Source organism: Chelonia mydas, chromosome 13 (genome assembly GCF_015237465.2).
Source record: "Chelonia mydas isolate rCheMyd1 chromosome 13, rCheMyd1.pri.v2, whole genome shotgun sequence".
In the NCBI taxonomy this organism is placed as follows: domain Eukaryota; kingdom Metazoa; phylum Chordata; order Testudines; family Cheloniidae; genus Chelonia; species Chelonia mydas.
Window position 1 is genome coordinate 36,840,925 of NC_051253.2, and position 19,760 is coordinate 36,860,684.

The 19,760-nt window shown below is 43.2% G+C and overlaps 1 protein-coding gene across 1 annotated transcript; it reads left to right on the top strand.

Moving 5' to 3' along the window:
• Positions 1 to 3,244: 3,244 nt before the first annotated feature.
• LOC102934959 (olfactory receptor 10C1) lies at positions 3,245 to 11,254 on the top strand. The gene is made up of 2 exons (XM_007069722.4): positions 3,245 to 3,267; positions 10,312 to 11,254. The coding sequence occupies exons 1-2, from the start codon at positions 3,245 to 3,247 to the stop codon at positions 11,252 to 11,254; spliced, it is 966 nt and encodes a 321-aa protein (XP_007069784.4).
• Positions 11,255 to 19,760: the final 8,506 nt, after the last annotated feature.

Consider the following 19,760-nt stretch of genomic DNA (forward strand, 5'->3'; position numbering starts at 1 on the left):
GCTTTGTCAAGCCTGACCTTAAAAATATCTAAGGAAGGAGATTCCACCACCTCCCTAGGTAATGCATTCCAGTGTTTCACCACCTTCCTAATATCCAACCTAAACCTCCCCCACTGCAACTTGAGACCATTACTCCTTGTTCTGTCATCTGCTACCACGGAGAACAGTCTAGATCCATCCTCTTTGGAACCCCCTTTCAAGTAGTTGAAAGCAGCTATCAAATCCCCCCTCATTCTTCTCTTCCGCAGACTAAACAATTCCAGTTCCCTCAGCCTTTCCTCATAAGTCATGTGTTCCAGTCCCCTAATCATTTTTGTTGCCCTCCGCTGCACTCTTTCCAATTTTTCCACCTCCTTCTTGTAGTGTGGGGCCCAAAACTGGACACAGTACTCCAGATGAGGCCTCACCAGTGTCGAATAGAGGGGAACGATCACGTCACTCGATCTGCTGGCAATGCCCCTACTTATACATCCCAAAATGCCATTGGCCTTCTTGGCAACAAGGGCACACTGTTGACTCATATCCAGCTTCTCGTCCACTGTAACCCCTAGGTCCTTTTCTGCAGAACTGCTGCCGAGCCATTCAGTCCCTAGTCTGTAGCGGTGCATGGGATTCTTCCACCCTAAGTGCAGGACTCTGTGCTTGTCCTTGTTGAACCTCATCAGATTTCTTTTGGACCAATCCTCCAATCTGTCTAGGTCCCTCTGTATCCTATCCCTACCCTCCAGCATATCTACCTCTCCTACCAGTTTAGTCTCATCTGCAAACTTGCTGAGGGTGAAATCCACACCATCCTCCAGATCATTTATGAAGATATTAAACAAAACCGGCCCCAGGACCGACCCTTGGGGCATTCCACTTGATACCGGCTGCCAACTAGACATGGAGCCATTGATCACTACCCGTTGAGCCCGACAATCTAGCCAACTTTCTATCCACCTTATAGTCCATTCATCCAGCCCATACTTCTTTAACTTGCTGGCAAGAATACTGTGGGAGACCGTGTCAAAAGCTTTGCTAAAGTCAAGGAACAACACGTCTACCGCTTTTGCCTCATCCACAGAGCCAGTTATCTCATCATAGAAGGCAATTAGATTAGTTAGGCATGACTTGCCCTTGGTGAATCCATGCTGACTGTTCCTGATCACTTTCCTCTCCTCTAAGTGCTTCAGAATTGATTCCTTGAGGACCTGCTCCGTGATTTTTCCAGGGACTGAGGTGAGGCTGACAGGCCTGTAGTTCCCAGGATCCTCCTTCTGCCCTTTTTTAAAGATGGGCACTACATTAGCCTTTTTCCAGTCATCCAGGACTTCCCCCGATCGCCATGAGTTTTTAAAGATAATGGCCAATGGCTCTGCAATCACATCCACCAACTCCTTTAGCACTCTCGGATGCAGCACATCCGGCCCCATGGACTTGTGCTCGTCCAGCTTTTCTAAATAGTCCCAAATCACTTCTTTCTCCACAGAGGGCTGGTCACCTTCTCCCCATGCTGTGCTGCCCACTGCAGTAGTCTGGGAGCTGACCTTGTTCGTGAAGACAGAGGCAAAAAAAGCATTGAGTACATTAGCTTTTTCCACATCCTCTGTCACTAGGTAGCCTCCCTCATTCCGTAAGGGGCCTACACTTTCCTTGACTTTCTTCTTGTTGCTAACATACCTGAAGAAACCCTTCTTGTTACTCTCAACATCTCTTGCTAGCTGCAACTCCAGGTGTGATTTGGCCTTCCTGATTTTACTCCTGCATGCCCGAGCAATATTTTTATACTCCTCCCTGGTCACTTGTCCAGTCTTCCACTTCTTGTAAGCTTCTTTTTTGTGTTTAAGATCAGCAAGGATTTCACTGTGAAGCCAAGCTGGTCGCCTGCCATATTTACTATTCTTTCTACACATTGGGATGGTTTGTCCCTGTAACCTCAATAAGGATTCTTTAAAACACAGCCAGCTCTCTTGGACTCCTTTCCCCCTCATGTTATTCTCCCAGGGGATCCTGCCCATCAGTTCCCTGAGGGAGTCAAAGTCTGCTTTTCTGAAGTCCAGGGTCCGTATTCTGCTGCTCTCTTTTCTTCCTTGTGTCAGGATCCTGAACTCGACCATCTCATGGTCACTGCCTCCCAGGTTCCCATCCACTTTAGCTTCCCCTTCTAATTCTTCCTGGTTTGTGAGCAGCAGGTCAAGAAGAGCTCTGCCCCTAGTTGGTTCCTCCAGCACTTGCACCAGGAAATTGTCCCCTACACTTTCCAAAAACTTCCTGGATTGTCTGTGCACTGCTGTATTGCTCTCCCAGCAGATATCAGGGTTATTGAAGTCTCCTATGAGAACCAGGGCCTGTGATGTAGTAACTTCTGTGAGTTGCCGGAAGAAAGCCTCGTCCACCTCATCCCCTTGGTCCGGTGGTCTATAGCAGACTCCAACCACGACATCACCCTTGTTGCTCACACTTCTAGTCTGACCTGCAGAATGCAGACCACTGAATCTCACCCACCAACTCCTGCGATAAACCTCTCACCTATGTCTGAGCTATTGAAGTCCTCAAATCATGATTTAAAGACTTTGAGGTGCAGGGAATCCTCCAGCAAGTGACCCGTGTCCCATGATACAGAGGAAGACGAAAAGCCCCCAGGGACTCTTCCAATCTGTCCTGGAGGAAAATTCCTTCCCAGCCCCAAATATGGTGATCAGCTGAACCCTGAGCATATGGGCAAGATTCACCAGCCAGATACCCCGGAAAGAATGCTCTGTAGTAACTCAGATCCCACCCCATCTAACATCCCATCACAGGCCATTGAGCCTATTTACCATGAATAGTTAAAGATCAATTAATTGCCAGAAGCATGTTATCCCATCATACCATCTCCTCCATAAACTTATCGAGTTTAATCTTGAAGCCAGATACGTCTTTTACCCCCACTGCTTCCCTTGGAAGGCTATTCCAGAACTTTATTCCTCTGATGGTTAGAAACCTTCATCTAATTTCAAGTCTAAACTTCCTGATGGCCAGTTTATAGCTATTTGTTCTTATGTCCACATTAGTACTAAGCTTAAATAATTCCTCTCCCTCTCCGGTATTTATCCCTCTGATATATTTATAGAGAGCAATCGTATCTCCCTTCAGCCTTCTTTTGGTTAGACTAAACAAGCCAAGCTCCTTGAGTCTCCTTTCATAAGATGGGTTTTCCATTCCTTGGATCATCCTAGTAGCCCTTCTCTGTACCTGTTCCAGTTTGAATGCATCTTTCTTGAACATGGGAGACCAGAACTGCACCCAGTATTCCAGATGAGGTCTCACCAGTGCCTTGTATAAGGCACTAAAACCTCCTTATCTCTACTGGAAATACCTCTCCTGATGCATCCCAAGATCGCATTAGCTTTTTTCATGGCCATATCACATTGGCGGCTCATAGTCATCCTGTGATCAACCAATACTCCAAGGTCCTTCTCCTCATCTGTTACTTCTAATTGATGTGTCCCCAGCTTATAACTAAAATTCTTGTTATTAATCCCTAAATGCATGACCTTACACTTCTCACTATTAAATTTCAACCTATTACTATTACTCCAGTTTACAAGGTCATCCAGATCCTCCTGGTCCTTCTCTAAATTGGCAATACCTCCCACCTTTGTAGCATCCACAAACTTTACTAGCACACTCCCACTTTTTGTGCCAAGGTCAGTAATAAAAAGATTAAATAAGGTTGGTCCCAAAACCAATCCCTGAGGAACTCAACTGGTGACATCCTTCCAGCCTGACAGTTCACCTTTTAGTATGACCCTCTGTAGTCTCCCCTTTAACCAATTCCTTATCCACCTTTCAATTTTCATATTGATCCCCATCTTTTCCAATTTAACTAATAATTCCCCATGTGGCACGGTATCAGACGCCTTACTGAAATCTAGGTAAATTAGATCCACTGTGTTTCCTTTGTCTAAAAAATCTGTTACTTTCTCAAAGAAGGAGATCAGGTTGGTTTGGCACGATCTACCTTTTGTAAAACCATGTTGTATTTTGTCTCATTTACCATTGACCTCAATGTCCTTAACTACTTTCTCCTTCAAAATTTTTTCCAAGACCTTGCATACTACAGATGTCAAACTAACAGGCCTGTAGTTACCTGGATCACTTCTTTTTCCTTTCTTAAAAATAGGAACTATGTTAGCAATTCTCCAATCATACAGTACAAAATCTGAGTTTACAGATTCATTAACAATTCTTGCTAATGGGCTTGCAATTTTGGATGCCAATTCCTTTAATATTCTTGGATGGAGATAATCTGGGCCCCCCGATTTAGTCCCATTAAGCTGTTCGAGTTTCGCTTCTACCTCATATATAGTAATATCTACCTCCATATCCTCATTCCTATTTGTCATGCTACCATTATCCCTAATATCCTCATTAGCCTTATTAAAGACTGAGGCAAAGTATTTGTTTAGATATTGGGCCATGCCTAGATTATCCTTAACCTCCACTCCATCGTCAGTGTTTAGCGGTCCCACTTCTTCTTTCTTTGTTTTCTTCTTATTTATATGGCTATAGAACCTTTTACTATTGGTTTTAATTCCCTTTGCAAGGTCCAACTCTACTTGACTTTTAGCCTTTCTCACTTTATCCCTACATGTTCTGACCTCAATAAGGTAGCTTTCCTTTCTGATCCCTCCCATCTTCCACTCCCTGTATACTTTATGATTCACATAACCATCATCTGCTGCATGCTGCACGAGTTGTGTGAGGGTAAGCAGGAGAACTTCTGTGCAGAGTAGGCAGAGAGCATGTCTGGTTCACAAACAGTCTACAGGCAGCCAGATACAAGCCACATGCAGACTGCTCTGGATTGCAAGTGGGCAAGAGAAATCAGGGATGACTTTTGTGCATGTGTTTGGCACGACCTCTTCTGCCTGTTCCAAAGCAAACTTTCACAATCTTTGCGGCTGTTGGAGAAACACATGAGGGATCACTGGCACTAATCGCTCTGTGAGCATTTTGTTCCCTTGTAGCTGATGGTCATTAGCCATTTGTTCCTGTGACTATTCACTGCAGGGTGCCTCTATTGTGGTAGGGTAGGGTTTGTGGCGTGTAGCATGGCAGCCACGTTGTATTGCAATCAGATTGCAAATCTCTTTGTGTTTATGTTCTCACTTGTTCATGAACCTTTTTGGAATGGGGAACACTCCATTGGTCTGAATGACTCACCAAGATTCTTTTCTTTCACCATTCGCTCTTTGGCAGTGCTAAGTGCACCTAGGGCATGTCTGCACAGCAAAGAAAAATCCATGGCTGGCCTGTGCCAGCTGACTGGGGCTCGCAGAGTTCGGGCTGTGAGGCTGTTTCATTGCTGTGTAGCCTTTCAGGCTCGGGCTGGACTTTCAGGCTCAGGCTCTGGGACCCTCCCACCTCGCAGGGTTCCTAGAGACCAGAGTCCAGCCCGAATCCAGACTAGACAGCAATGAAGTCTAAACAGCAATGAAAAAGCCCCGCAGCCGGAGTCCTGTGTGAGCCAGAGCTGGCAGGGATGGATGAGCCACAGAGGTCTATTTGCTGTGCAGCTGTGCCCTAAGTGACTGTTATGGAGCACTTAACAGAAGGCTGAAACTGGTCAAGGTTTGTGGGGGTATGTAGTTTGTGGGGGAGAAGGGGCTGTTTCATCACTGGTTGCCTGCATTGTAACTTGCATTGTGTCTCATTGTTCTGTATTATTTAAGCCATAAAGACATTTATCTACCCCTTTTCTTCGTTGTGAGTTCTGCTGCTTTTAAAACTACCGGCGCTTCCTAAGCACATAACAATGCACTTCCCCCATCCCTCTCATGTATCCTTGGGACTTGAGATATATATGGACCTGGGGGTGGTGGTTAGTGAGGGTGGAATGGACAGAAAAATGCTTTCAGTGTGATGACATCAGACAGTTACACTATTCTTATGAATGTGCTGGGAATAATGGGGCCCAGTTCCCGACCTGACAACATCTTATGTTCACCATACTTAGGAAGGAAGGTTCACACACAAATAAAGGAAAGTTGTAATGTTTATTAAAACTGAAATATCGGATGTGTAACTGAAACTTTTGTAAAATGATGTGTAAATAAACAAAACACGGTGGGACAGATTCCCTGAACGATGGATAACTGTCAGTGTTTCTGAACCTGTCTCCTTGCCCTTCCCTATCACCTCACCCTGAGAAGGGGGGAACGACTATGGGGGACAACCAGCAACGTGCCCTGTGTGGGATTTTGGGGTTTGGCACTTGATGGGCTTCCAGGACTGCTTCAGGCTCTTTGTTCGCCTCTTGAAAACTGAGGTGGTTCCTTCTGTGAGGGGATTTGGATTCTGGTGGAGGTTGTTGTCCTGGGATTCCTGTGGTCTCCTCTTGGTCTCCTGGGCCCTGGGTTCTCTGCCAAAGCAGCACCATTTGTGCCAGCTGGAGAAGGAGGAGGTGGTGCCGGTTCCCAAAGAGATCCAGCGGCCATGGCAGCAGGCAGATTCCGAACTCATTGGCCCACCACACCTGTGAGTCTCTCCACTAAGGTCCAGTGAATCTCTGATTGCTCCAGCCTCTATGAAAGTTCCCTGTACAGGTGTACATCCTTCTTGCTCCAGGGGAAGTCATGGACATCCGTGTACAGTGGCCACACATGTGTGCTCAGCTGGCCAAGCGGCCACTCTAGGAGAAGGTTCCATGTTCACCTGGAGTGATCAAAAGAATGTAGCAGAAAAGTGTTCTGGTGAGGCACTGCAGCTCACCACTGCCAGTGAAATCGAAGGGGAGGGACAGGGACAATTACAGACTGGGTAAGGGTCAGGCAGAAAAGGGTACAATGCACTGGGGGAAAGGGGGTAGAGGACTATTGGAACTCAAATCCTGGTGAGTACCTCTTCACCCTTCTACATTGCACACTAGCATGGACACAGAGCCATTCCACAGCCTGAGGCATGTACTTATTCACACCACCCAGGCATGCTAGCTTACTCACCCCATACTCACCCTGAGACAGGTGATACTGGGTTTCATGGTGGGCAAGAGAGAACTATCGCACAACCACACAGGTATATGTAGACACATGAACAGCCAGTACTGTAGATGTATTTTAAGTCACCTCCAAAATTTTGCCAGAAGCTTGCAGTGGGTGACAGGGGATGGATCACTTGATGTTTACTTGTTCTGTTCATTCCCTCTGGAGACCTGACATTGGCCACTGTCAGAAGACAGAATAGTGGGCTAGATGGACCTTTGGTCTGACCCAGTCAGGCTGTTCTTATATTCTTATATTCTTATGTTAATGGTACTGAAGTTTCCAAGTCACTTAGGTTTTGAAAATTTTACCCTGAATTAATTAGGGCCAGTTTCTGCCAATCTTACTCATATTGAAAATGTTGAGGCTTCTGTAGATCAAAGAATTATTGTTTGTAAGAATCTTCCCTTTGGACTGGTGCTGTTGTCATTTGTTGAAACCTTTATGGGCCCAGTCCTGTAACTGTGGTGTGTTGCAACCATTCTGCAAGTCCTTGGATGGGAATTGCATGTACTCAATGGCTTCTCGCTGGAAGCATCCCGCCCTTGGACCAAACCCTGAGGTCCTTGCTTAGGTATTAGAGGTGGGACTGGAAAATGTGCCCATGGGATTTAGGAGCTTAAGTGCCAGCTGGATGTCTGTTCCTAAGATGCAAAACATTCAATGCCATATTCTACTCTGTTGAAATCATCAGATGTTTGGCACTGATTATAATGGGAGCAAAAGTACTCTCTTAATAATTATGTTATGGCTTCATATAATGAGGCATCTAGGGTGTAAAAAAGTATATGTCCCTGAGGCTTATAAAGAAGCTGTTAAATATTCCAGTTCCACCTGTGACTGAATTCCTTGGTAATCACAGGGAGGAGACAAATGTGGAATACAGACCAGGTGAGAAATTTCTTGATTTGTCTAGAATTATGTTTATTTCCTTGGATTCTTCTAAATGAGCTCAATCTAGATGAGTCTTGTGAAATCCCTATTACTTCTTGAACTGAAATGTGCTCTGTTTCAAAGCCCTGATTTCAATCCCACTTAGCTTAAAGCCATGGGTAACTCTACAGCAGTTAACTGTAGAACTGTTTGAAAATATTCCAACACAACAATTTTCCTGCAGAAAATGCTGGTTGGATGGAATCAAAACATTTTACATGGAAACGTATTGATTTTGTCTGCATTTTGAAATAACAATATCAAAATGCTTTTTTCTATTCTATTCCGGTCCAATCAAAATGATAACACTGACCTTATTTGACCTTATTGAAATGAAACATTCCAATATGTGTTTATAAGATACAAACAATTTTTAAAAAATATATAATTCGTCATAAAAAAATCAGAGACTTTGCCTTTCATCCTGATTTGTGATTAAATGAAATTTTGAAAACTTAGCATTTACCATGCATCATAAATTCAAATTTTCTACCAAATATACTTAATACTCTGAAGCAGGCAGGCAGATTGCTTGATACTGATCTCATTTACATTGGTTTTCCACTAATGGAACCACAGCGACATCAGAAGAGGATCTGATTGGATAGGTGTAAAGCTATCACAGCTTTACTACTATTTTTCATTGGCATAACTGCATCAATTTCAATGACTTACTCTATCAGTATCAGTAGTTATTCATGATTTATGTCCCTTTAAGAGAGAGGAGAAACATGCCCTAAATAATTGTAGATAATTGTGTAAATTAAATTATTTAAACATGCCCTAAATAATTGTAGATTGACACATACATTTGGCAGACTCTCAAAATATTTATTCAAATCAGATTGGGACTTTCAAAAGAGCCTAAGACTTTCAAAAGAGCCTAAGAAACCAACTCTATGTCACTGAAGAGAAGTCCTCATATATAGCTAAATATAATAAAATTACAATAAAAAACTGAACTCAGTAATGCTGATTCCTTTTTAGGGCACGCATTCAAGAGGGTAATCACCCTTTCCAAGCATGATCTAGATGTCCTACATCTTGTCACTGGTGGCAGTGAGTAGGGTACAGGAACTACACATGTATCTGTATGCCACAGGGAAAGGGATGCTGTGTCCTAACTGCAGGGTGTGGCAGTGAAAGGCTATAGCAATGGGAGGCTGTAGGGAGCTGCTGGAGCTTTTCCCCCTTTCCAAATTTGTTGCCTGTGGTGGTGAAAGGCTCCCAGCAGTGCGGAGGCTGCAGGACACTACACTGCTAGAAATAAAAGTGTATGTGGGTCAAGCACTGCTTAGGAATGTTGAAAGCCCTGTAGGGTACATATGCTAAGGCTCTCAAATGTCTTTCCTCTACTCCTGTAAGCCATGCCTCACCATCTACACTGCTGTGCTAAGGGACTCATACAGTGTATGTACTCCAAACACCTCCAAACATCTGTGCAATATAGGCATACCCATAGAGAGAAACACAGACCCTGATCTTCCTTACCATGCTATAATATTGGTGCAAATCACTTGGGTCCAGTGAAGCTATTCCTGATTTATCTTAGTGTCACTAAGAGGAGAATTGGTGGAAAAGAAAGGGACCAGAAAAGGTTTAGAATGGGGAAGGTTAATGGGTAGATAAAGAGGGGCACAGAGGTGGAGGCATGACCAAAGAGGGGGCTAAGTGAATGAGACCAGGATTAAGGGCACTGAAGTCAATGGACTGTTGTCAATCACATGGAAAGGAGAAGAGAAGCAGACCATCTCTGTAGCACATTGCATAACGTAACCCCCATGTCTGTTCCCATGTAGTTAGTTGGAATTGCCATGCATTGACATTATGATAAGAAAGTCTATGTACTCATCTAATGCATATTGGCCTAACTTCCCTGATTGTGCCACTCACAAGCCGAGAATCTGGTAAAGGGTAATATTTTATTTTAATATACATGCTCCAAGAGACTGGAGGCAGATTTTGACATTTAGTTCCACCAGTGTAAATCCATTGAAGCTGTTTTATACAATTATAATTTCGTTGGTCAAAGTTTTGTTCCTCTGATGCTAGTACAAAACTGTATTTCTACTGAGGTTAGGAACATACACCTATATAAAGCTGGTGTGACTGAGAGGAGAAAGCGAACCGTCAACATTTTTGAAGTGACTCTGGATTGACCGTCTTGTGACAGGAGAATTGATCTCTTTCATGATCCATATCAGTTTGAGGAATGTATGTGTGGAGTGATAGGGTCAAGTCATGAGAGAGAGAGAGAGAGAGAGAGAGAGAGAGAGAGAAGCCAATTTGACTTGATTTAAAACATCAAACTAACAAGTTTTCTTTTTTACTTCTCAGGATGAAATATGCTCAGGGAGAAAATGAGAAAAAACAGCTCTGTGACTGAGTTTGTCATTCTCGGCTTCTCTAACAACCCAGACACGAATCTCATTCTGTTTGTGGTGTTTCTATGCATTTACATTGTCACAGTGCTGGGCAACATCCTCATCATCATCGTCATATATGTCGATTTGACCCTTCACACGCCCATGTACTTTTTCCTTAGGAACTTGTCCTTCTTGGACCTCTGTTACACCTCAGTCACTCTACCCAAGATGCTGGCCAACCTCCTCTCAGAGAATAAAAATATTTCCTTTTCCAGTTGTGCTGTACAGATGTTTTTCTTTCTATTCTTCGGCATTACTGAATGCTTTCTCCTGGCTTCTATGGCTTATGACCGCTATAATGCAATATGCAGCCCATTGCGCTACACTGCCATCATGAATAAGAGGGTTTGCATCCAGCTGACAGGTGGTTCGTGGATCTGTGGCACGCTGGTGGCCATGGGACACACAACTTCTGTCTTCACACTTCCTTTTTGTGGGTCCAATGTGATCAACCACTTTTTCTGTGATATCCAGCCGGTGCTGAAGCTGGTGTGCTGGAACACCTACTGGATTGAGATCCAGATCATCGTGGGTGCTGCCTTCGCCCTTATGATGCCATTGTTTCTGAGCCTGGTGTCCTACATCTGTATCATCTCCACCATCCTGAGAATTAGGTCCACTGAAGGCAGGCGTAGAGCCTTCTCCACCTGCTCCTCACACCTCATCGTGGTGACATTGTGCTACGGGACGGCCTTTATCATATATGTACGTCCCAAGTCCAGCTACGGTATGGGTGTGGACAAGTTGTTCTCTCTTTTCTATTCAGTGGGAATTGCCCTCTTGAACCCCATTATCTACAGCTTCAGGAGCAAGGAGGTGAAAGATGCTTTGAGGAAAATAGCAATGAAAATCTTTTTAAAAGAATCAAATAATTTTCCCTCAGTCACATAAGCCTCTGAGAAATATCTCCCAAGTAGTGTCTCAGACATAATGGAGAAGTTTCCCTTGTGTAATATAGTGCTGGTGAAATTTACCGAGTTTTGTTTTTCCATGAAATGTTTCCTTTAATATTTTTATTTTAACAAAAGAAATTAGGAAAAAATGTCATTTTTAGAATTTTATTTTATTATTACTTGAATCCTCTTCTGGCCTTAAAATATATTAATATTTTAGGGAAAAAACAAAATACAAAAACAATATGAATGGACACATCTCAGTTCTATAGAAAAGAGCCCTTGGGTGGTTAACCTTTTCTGAATTTCCCAAATATTTTCTGAGAAATCTTGATATTAGAAATTGGTAGGGGGAAAAGGAACTCAAAATATTTTACATTTTTTTTTATAATGAGCCAGCTATGACCATTATATTTTATGTCATCACTGGTCCCCCTTCCTATAAGTAGTTTGACTTGGGCTACTGTAGCGGGGACCTCAGAATTGCATAAGTGTTATAAAAGCCGAGCTGGAAAATAACCGGAATTCCTGTCCCCCAGGAAAAGCTGGCATTTCAACATTTGTTTTTATTCCAAATGAGGATAAACAAAATTAAATTTTGAAATTTTTCACAGAATTGAAATTCTGAAAAAATTGTGACTTGGAAATATTGAAACATTTTTTTAAGAATATAAGAAAGGCCATACTGGGTCAGACCAATGGTCCACCTAGCCCATTATCCTGTCTTCCGACATTAGTCAATGCCAGGTGCTTCAGAGGGAATGAACAGAACAGGTAATCAACAAGTGATCCATCCCCAGTGGCCCATTCCCAGCGTCTGGCAAACTGAGGCTAGGGACACCATCCCTGCCCATCCTGGCTACTAGCCATCGATGGACCTATCCTTCATGAATTTATCGAGCTCTTTCTTAAACTCTGTTATAGTCTTGGCCTTCACAACATCCTCAGGGAAAAGTTCCAAAGGTTGACTATGCATTGTGTGAAAAAATACTTCCTTTTGTTTGTTTTAAACCTGCTGCCTATTAATTTAATGTGGTGACCCCTAGTTCTTGTGTTATGAGAAGGAGTAAATAACACTTCCTTATTTACTTTCTCCACACTAGTCTTGATTTTATAGACCTATCATATCATAACACATTTTGAGATTCCAGCAATAAAAATATTTATTTCTGATTCATTAAGCTGACCAGATGGCTCCATTCTGCCATCTGAAAGAGGCTCATTGAATGTACTACCTCTCTCATAATCCACCCAGAGACATATGACTCCATCATGCACCATGGAATGTGGGCAGGTGGAATTCCACATTGTATTACTGGTGATGTAGACCTCCAGGGAGCCTGGCCCTTAAGAAAGAATGGGGGCTGGAATTACAACTCCCAGAAGGTAATGCACTGATAGGAAAATGCAGTTTAATGTTTTGTTGAACTGCTTTGAAACAAATCATTTTGGGTCAGTTCCAAACAACAAAATATTATCATCTGAGTCGAACAGACCCAAATCATAACATTCCTATTTTAAGTTTTCAATGGAATTCATTTTTGTGGAAACTGCATTTTTTGCCAGAAAATCCATCCTACAAAAAATTCCCAAGCACCTCTACTTAAAAGCCTTCCCTATATGACTTTGGTCTTAAATTGCAGCATTGGAGGTTTTAAAAAACAGGTTAGACAATCACCTATCAGGGATGCTCTAGATAATACATAGTCCTGCCATGAGTGCAGGGGATTGGACTAGAAGATCTGTTGAGGTCCCTTCCAGTCCTACATTTCTATGACTCTATTATTCTCTGCTATTTTGAATAGATGGCAATTCAGTATTTTCTCCCAAGTAGATACTTATAGACAGTAATCAAGTCATTCCTCATCCTTCTCTTTGTTAAGAAGAATAGACTGTTGTACAATGTATACTGGACAGTAGACCTTAGGGTACAGCAGAGGGTGAGGGACTAAAAAGGGGTGGCTATACTGTAAAATGCACAATAGGAGCAGCAGAGTTTGAAGGATAGGGAAGGGGCAGCTATACTGTATAATGGGCACTGGGGCAACAGAGGGTGAGGGTGAGAAAGGGGTGACTATACTGTGCAATGGGCACTAGGAGGCAGCAGAAGATAAGGAAGAGAAGGGGACAGGTGCACACTCTACATTTGCAAGGTCATGTCGCAAATTGCACAAAACTAGAAGCTGAGCTGAGAAGCTTTTAGAGCAGTAAAAAGAAAAGGAGTACAGTGGGGAGATTTATATACACAGAGAACATGAAACAATGCGTGTTACCATACACACTGTAAGGAGAGTGATCACTGAAGGTGAGCTATTACCAGCAGGAGAGCGGGGGGTGGGGGGGGACTTTTTGTAGTGATAATCAAGGTGGGCCATTTCCAGCAGTTGACAAGAACGTCTGAGGAACAGCAGGGGGTGGGACGGAATAAACATGGGGAAATAGTTTTACTTTGTATAATGACCCATCCACTCCCAGTCTCTATTCAAGCCTAAATTAATTGTATCCAGTTTGCAAATTAATTCCAATTCAGCAGTCTCTCTTTGGAGTCTGTTTTTGAAGTTTTTTTGTTGAAGAATTGCAACTTTTAGGGCTGTAATCGAGTGACCAAAGAGATTGAAGTGTTCTCCAACTGGTTTTTGAATGTTATAATTCTTGACGTCTGATTTGTGTCTTGGGTAGAACCATAAACCTGGAAATCCTGGACGCCCCATCATCTCAGGCATTGGCACCCTGACAGCAGGATTGTCTGGCTATGTAGACTCCCTCCTGAGGCCCTACGCTACCAGCACTCCCAGCTATCTTCGAGACACCACTGACTTCCTGAGGAAACTACAATCCATCGGTGATCTTCATGAAAACACCATCCTAGCCACTATGGATGTAGAAGCCCTCTACACCAACGTTCCACACAAAGATGGACTACAAGCCATCAGGAACAGTATCCCTGATAATGTCACGGCAAACCTGGCGGCTAAACTTTGTGACTTTGTCCTCACCCATAACTATTTCACATTTGGGGACAATGTGTACCTTCAAATCAGAGGCACTGCTATGGGTACCCGCATGGCCCCACATTATGCCAACATTTTATGGCTGACTTAGAACAACACTTCCTCAGCTCTCGTACTCTACTTGCACTACATTGATGACATCTTCATCATCTGGACCCATGCAAAAGAAGCCCTTGAGGAATTCCACCATGATTTCAACAATTTCCATCCCACCATCAACCTCAGCCTGGACCAGTCCACATAAGAGATCCACTTCCTGGACACTATGGTCCTAATAAGCGATGGCCACATAAACACCACCCTATACCAGAAAATCTACTGACCGCTATTCCTACCTACATGCCTCCAGCTTTCACCCTGACCACACCACATGATCCATTGTCTACAGCCAAGCTCTACGATAAAACCGCATTTGCTCCAACCCCTCAGACAGAGACAATCCCTACAAGATCTCTATCAAGCATTCTTACAATTACAGTACCCACCTGCTGAAGTGAAGAAACAGATTGACAGAGCCAGAAGAGTACCCAGAAGTCACCCAGAAGTCACCTGCTACAGGACAGGCCCAACAAAGAAAAGAACAGAACGCCACTAGCCATCACCTTCAGCCCCCAACTAAAACTTCTCCAACGCCTCATCAAGGATCTACAACCTATCCTGAAGGACGACCCATCACTCTCACAGATCTTGGGAGACAGGCCAGTCCTTGCTTACAGACAGCCCCCCAGCCTGAAGCATATACTCACCAGCAACCACACACCACATAGCAGAACCACTAACCCAGGAACCTATCCTTGCAACAAAGCCCGTTGCCAACTGTGTCCACATATCTATTCAGGGGACACCATCATAGGGCCTAATCACATCAGCCACACTATCAGAGGCTCTGTCATAAATATAAAGGGAAGAGTAAACACCTTTAAAATCCCTCCTGGCCAGAGGAAAAACCCTTTCATCTGTAAAGGTTAAGAAGCTAGGATAACCTCGCTGGCACCTGACCAATGAGGAGACAAGATATTTTCAAAGCTGGAGGGGGGGAGAAACAAAGGCTCGCTCTGTCTGTGTGATGCTTTTGCCGGGGACAGAACAGGAATGGAGTCTTAGAACTTAGTAAGTAATCTAGCTAGATATGCGTTAGATTCTGTTTTGTTTAAATGGCTGTGCTGAATGGAATGTATATTCCTGTTTTTGTGTCTTTTTGTAACATAAGGTTTTGCATAGAGGGATTCTCTATGTTTTGAATCTGATTACCCTGTAAGGTATTTACCATCCTGATTTTATAGAGGTGATTCTTTACTTTTTCTTCAATTAAAATTCTTCTTTTAAGAACCTGATTGCCTTTTTCATTGTTTTTGAGATCCAAGGGTTTGGGTCTGTGTACACCTATGCAAAATGGTGAGGATTTTTATCAAGCCTTTCCCAGGAAAGGGGGTGTAGGGTTTGGGAGGATTTTGGAGGGGAAGATGTTTCCAAGAGGGCTCTTTCCCTGTTATATATTTGTTAGACGCTTGGTGGTGGCAGCAAAAAAGTCCAAGGGCAAAAGGTAAAATAGTTTGTACCTTGGGGAAGTTTTAACCTAAGCTGGTAAAAATAAGCTTAGGTGTTTTTCATGCAGGTCCCCACATCTGTACCCTAGAGTTCAGAGTTGGGAAGGAACAATCTTTCACTCTCCTCCTTGTAACAACCTTTTATGTACTTGAAAACTGTTATCATGTCCTCTCTCAATCTTCTCTTCTCCTGACTAAACAAACCCATTTTTAATCTTCCCTCATAGGTCATGTTTTCTTGACCTTTAATCATTTTTTTTGTTCTTCTCTGGACTTTCTCCAATTTCTCCACATCTTTCCTGAAATGTGGCACCCAGAACTGGACACAATACTCCAGTTGAGGCCTAATCAGCTCAGAGTAGAGCAGAAGAAATACTTCTCTTGCTTATAACACTCCTGCTTATACAACACAGAATGATGTTCACTTTTTCTGAAACAGTGATAGGGTTATTTCGCTTGTGGTCCACCATGACCCCCAGATCCCTTTCCACAGTACTCCTTCCTAGGCAGTCATTTCCCATTGTGCATGTGTGCAATTGATTGTTCCTTCCTAAGTGGAGTACTTTGCATTTGCCCTTATAGAATTTTATCCTATTTACTTCAGACCATTTCTCCAATTTTTCCAGATAATTTTGAATTATAAACCTATCTTCCAAAGCACTTGCAACCCCTCCCAGCTTTGTATCATCCGCAAGTGTTATAAGTGTACTCTCTATGATGCCATTATATAAGTCATCCAACCATCCCCATAAGCATCTATCTATCTATCTATGCCAAGGCCAGAAGGGATCACTGTGATCACAGGTCACAGAATGTAAGGGGTCTATTCCCTTTTTCTGGGCCAGCTTTGTGGCAGGTGGAGTCACTGGTAAACCTTTCTTTGATTTGAATGTGAATTAGATTAGGCCCTGAGTTACCTATACTCAATATAGGTAGACCTGTGTTATATGGGAGGCCTGTCTACTTAATGTAATGGTTCCTTGTGGCCTTAAAAATATACAAATCTATGAACAGCCAGTGCAGAGGCTTCCTCACAATACAGCATCATGGTTGCTGAGAGTATCCAGAGTGAGATAAATAACAGCAGCAACATTGCCTAATGCTGTAGGTTCCGACTGTGGTTATATGTTAATGGATTTTTGGCTGTGTGTGTTTGTTTTTGGCTGCGTGTGAGGGTCACCAGTCTGATTAGATGTTAATAAATGTTTGACTGTGTGTATGTGTTTCCTTTGTGTGGCCCCCCAACCCTGCACAAACAGCTGGCACATCAGACCTCATGCGAATGACTGAATGACCACAAGATCCATTAAGGGACAAAGGCACTCAGCCAGGTTTATTGTCAACAAAGCATGGTACTAGTATTCTGCAGACTCTACCAGACCACTAATACAATTATAATTTTAACAAGGGACCAGCTCAGTGAACGGTGGGACTTTCCATTCTTCCCTAAGGCCAAACAAAGATACTCTCTCTGAAATACAACTTTGTTGCCGGCACAGAGTGCCCAAGGCAAGCAATAGTAGGGGTTCGTTGCCCAGTGTGCGTCACCCAATAATCACAACGGGGTGGAGAAGCAGAGAGTTTATTTGCAGCTGCAAACAGGCCCAGGGAGACACAGCTGTCTCAAATCCTGCAGCACCGACTGCAGATTACATCATACAATTTATACCTTTTTTCCCAACTTAGCTACAGAAGCATATACAACCAATTACCTATTGCCCTGAACAATAATACAGCCAAAGCAGCCAATTAGATGTTTCCTCATTATTAAGCCCTGCCTTATTTGGTTGTTTCCGTTCCTGTGTTGCAGAAACCTAGTGCAAAACATTCCTTTCTTATCTATACGCTTACCCTGGCTGGAGCTGTCTGAAGGCTGTCTCTGAGAGCAGGCTGTCTGCTCTAAACTGTTTTTGCAGCTTTCTGTCTCTGTTTTTATACTAGCTTCCTCATAGTGTGGCAGGATTACAGAAAGTTCACGGAATGGAGAGACTTTGGTTTGTCTGGGCCTAGCGTGGGGGGGCTTCCTCGGCACTCATGGCCTTCCACCCTCCTGAGTTACCTAGTATGATGCCCAGTGTCACCAACAACTTTATACCCCAATACAAACAAGTTAGTATTGCCCCTCTGTCATAGTTACTGTAGTTACTCCCTTCTAACATGGCTAGTTATTATTCATTATCTTTTACATGTTAGTTTAATTAAAACATTTTTATAAAGTACTGTTATCCTGACCTTATCTTTTAGGAGCCATCAGTATGTTTCTGTTGTCCTTGGGGAATGTTTTTGTACCATCCTTAATATCAGAATGTTCTGGTACCACTTAATATTAAAATGTGTTTGCGTAAGTACTCTGTGACTAGTACTTCTTAGAAATGTATATTTCTGCAATATTAGTCCCGTTCTTGCCAGATTCTGTGAGGATGTACTGTCTCATACCAGGCCTTATGTCTCACGCTCTTTTGCTAATACAGGGGCCAATGGAAGAAATTCAGCACCATGGAGGTCCACTTCTGGACGTCATTTAATTGTGGCGTGCAATTGCTGTCTGGGAGCATGCAAGCTCCATACACACACTAGCGTGACCAGGGACAGCGGCTGGTGAGCCTGGTGCTTGCACCCGTGGGCCGTGCTGGGGGCAGTACAGCCATAATGGAAGAACTGCCTGGGCTGGGTGCTGGCTCTTGCGAGCGGAGGCCCGACATTCTGCTGCTTTGGCCGCTGCAGTTTCTGGTCCAATTGCTGGCCTTGACCCTGCTGGTCTCACACACTGTCACTAGAGCCCTGCAGCTCCACAAAGGTCCACTTTATATGTGTGGATATACACACCCACGGATATAAATTTTGTATCTGTGCATAGCTCTAAGTGCAGATAATCTCAAATCAATGGACCAGATCCCCAACTTGGGTAAATCAATGTAGATTCACAGAAAACAGGTGAGTTCCCCTGATCCCCAGTATAGCTCCAATGAAGTCAGTGAGGCCAGGGGTATACAATGGATTTATGGATGTCAAGGTTCCTTCCCCACTCTGAACTCTAGGGTACAGATGTGGGGACCTGCATGAAACCCGCCCCAAGCTTATTTTTACCAGCTTAGGTTAAAACTTCCCCAAGGGACAAACTATTTTACCTTTTGTCCCTGGACTTTATTGCTGCCACCACTAAGCGCCTAACAAATATATAACAGGGAAAGAGCCCGCTTGGAAACATCTTCCCCCCGAAAATCCTCCCCAAACCCTACACCCCCTTTCCTGGGGAAGGCTTGATAAAAATCCTCACCAATTTACATAGGTGAACACAGATCCAAACCCTTGGATCTTAAGAACAAGGAAAAAGCAATCAGGTTCTTCAAAGAAGAATTTTAATAAAAGAAAAAGTAAAAGAATCACCTCTGTAAAATCAGGATGGTAAATACCTTACAAGGTAATCAGATTCAAAACATAGAGAATCCCTCTAGGCAAAACCTTAAGTTACAAAAAGACACAAAAACAGGAATCTACATTCCATTCAGCACAACTTATTTTCTCAGCCATTTAAACAAAACAGAATCTAACGCATATCTAACTAGATTGCTCACTGATTTTTTTTACAGGAGTTCTGACCTGCATTCCTGCTCCGGTCCTGGAAAAAACAACACACAGACAGAGGGAACCTTTGTTTCTCCCCCCTCCAGCTTTGAAAGTATCTTGTCTCCTCATTGGTCATTTTGATCAGGTGCCAGAGAGGTTATCCTAGCTTCTTAACCCTTTACAGGTGAAAGGGTTTTGCCTCTGGCCAGGAGAGATTTAAAGGTGTTTACCCTTCCCTTTATATTTATGACAATGGAGATTTAAGGAATTTGAGAACATGGCCCATTCTGAGGACACAAATCCCAAATGAACATAGGCTAAGGCACTGCTAGGAATATTACAGAACTTTCTTCATTAAAAGTGTGATGTTGCACCTCAT

What these genes read in the sequence shown, in the direction of transcription:
- LOC102934959 (XM_007069722.4), top strand. Translation starts at nt 3,245, where the DNA reads ATGGGAGACCAGAACTGCACCCA. An exon ending in GGAGACCAGAACTGCACCCA is followed by an intron (nt 3,268 to 10,311) that starts GTATTCCAGATG and finishes GAGAAAAAACAG; the next exon opens with CTCTGTGACTGAGTTTGTCA.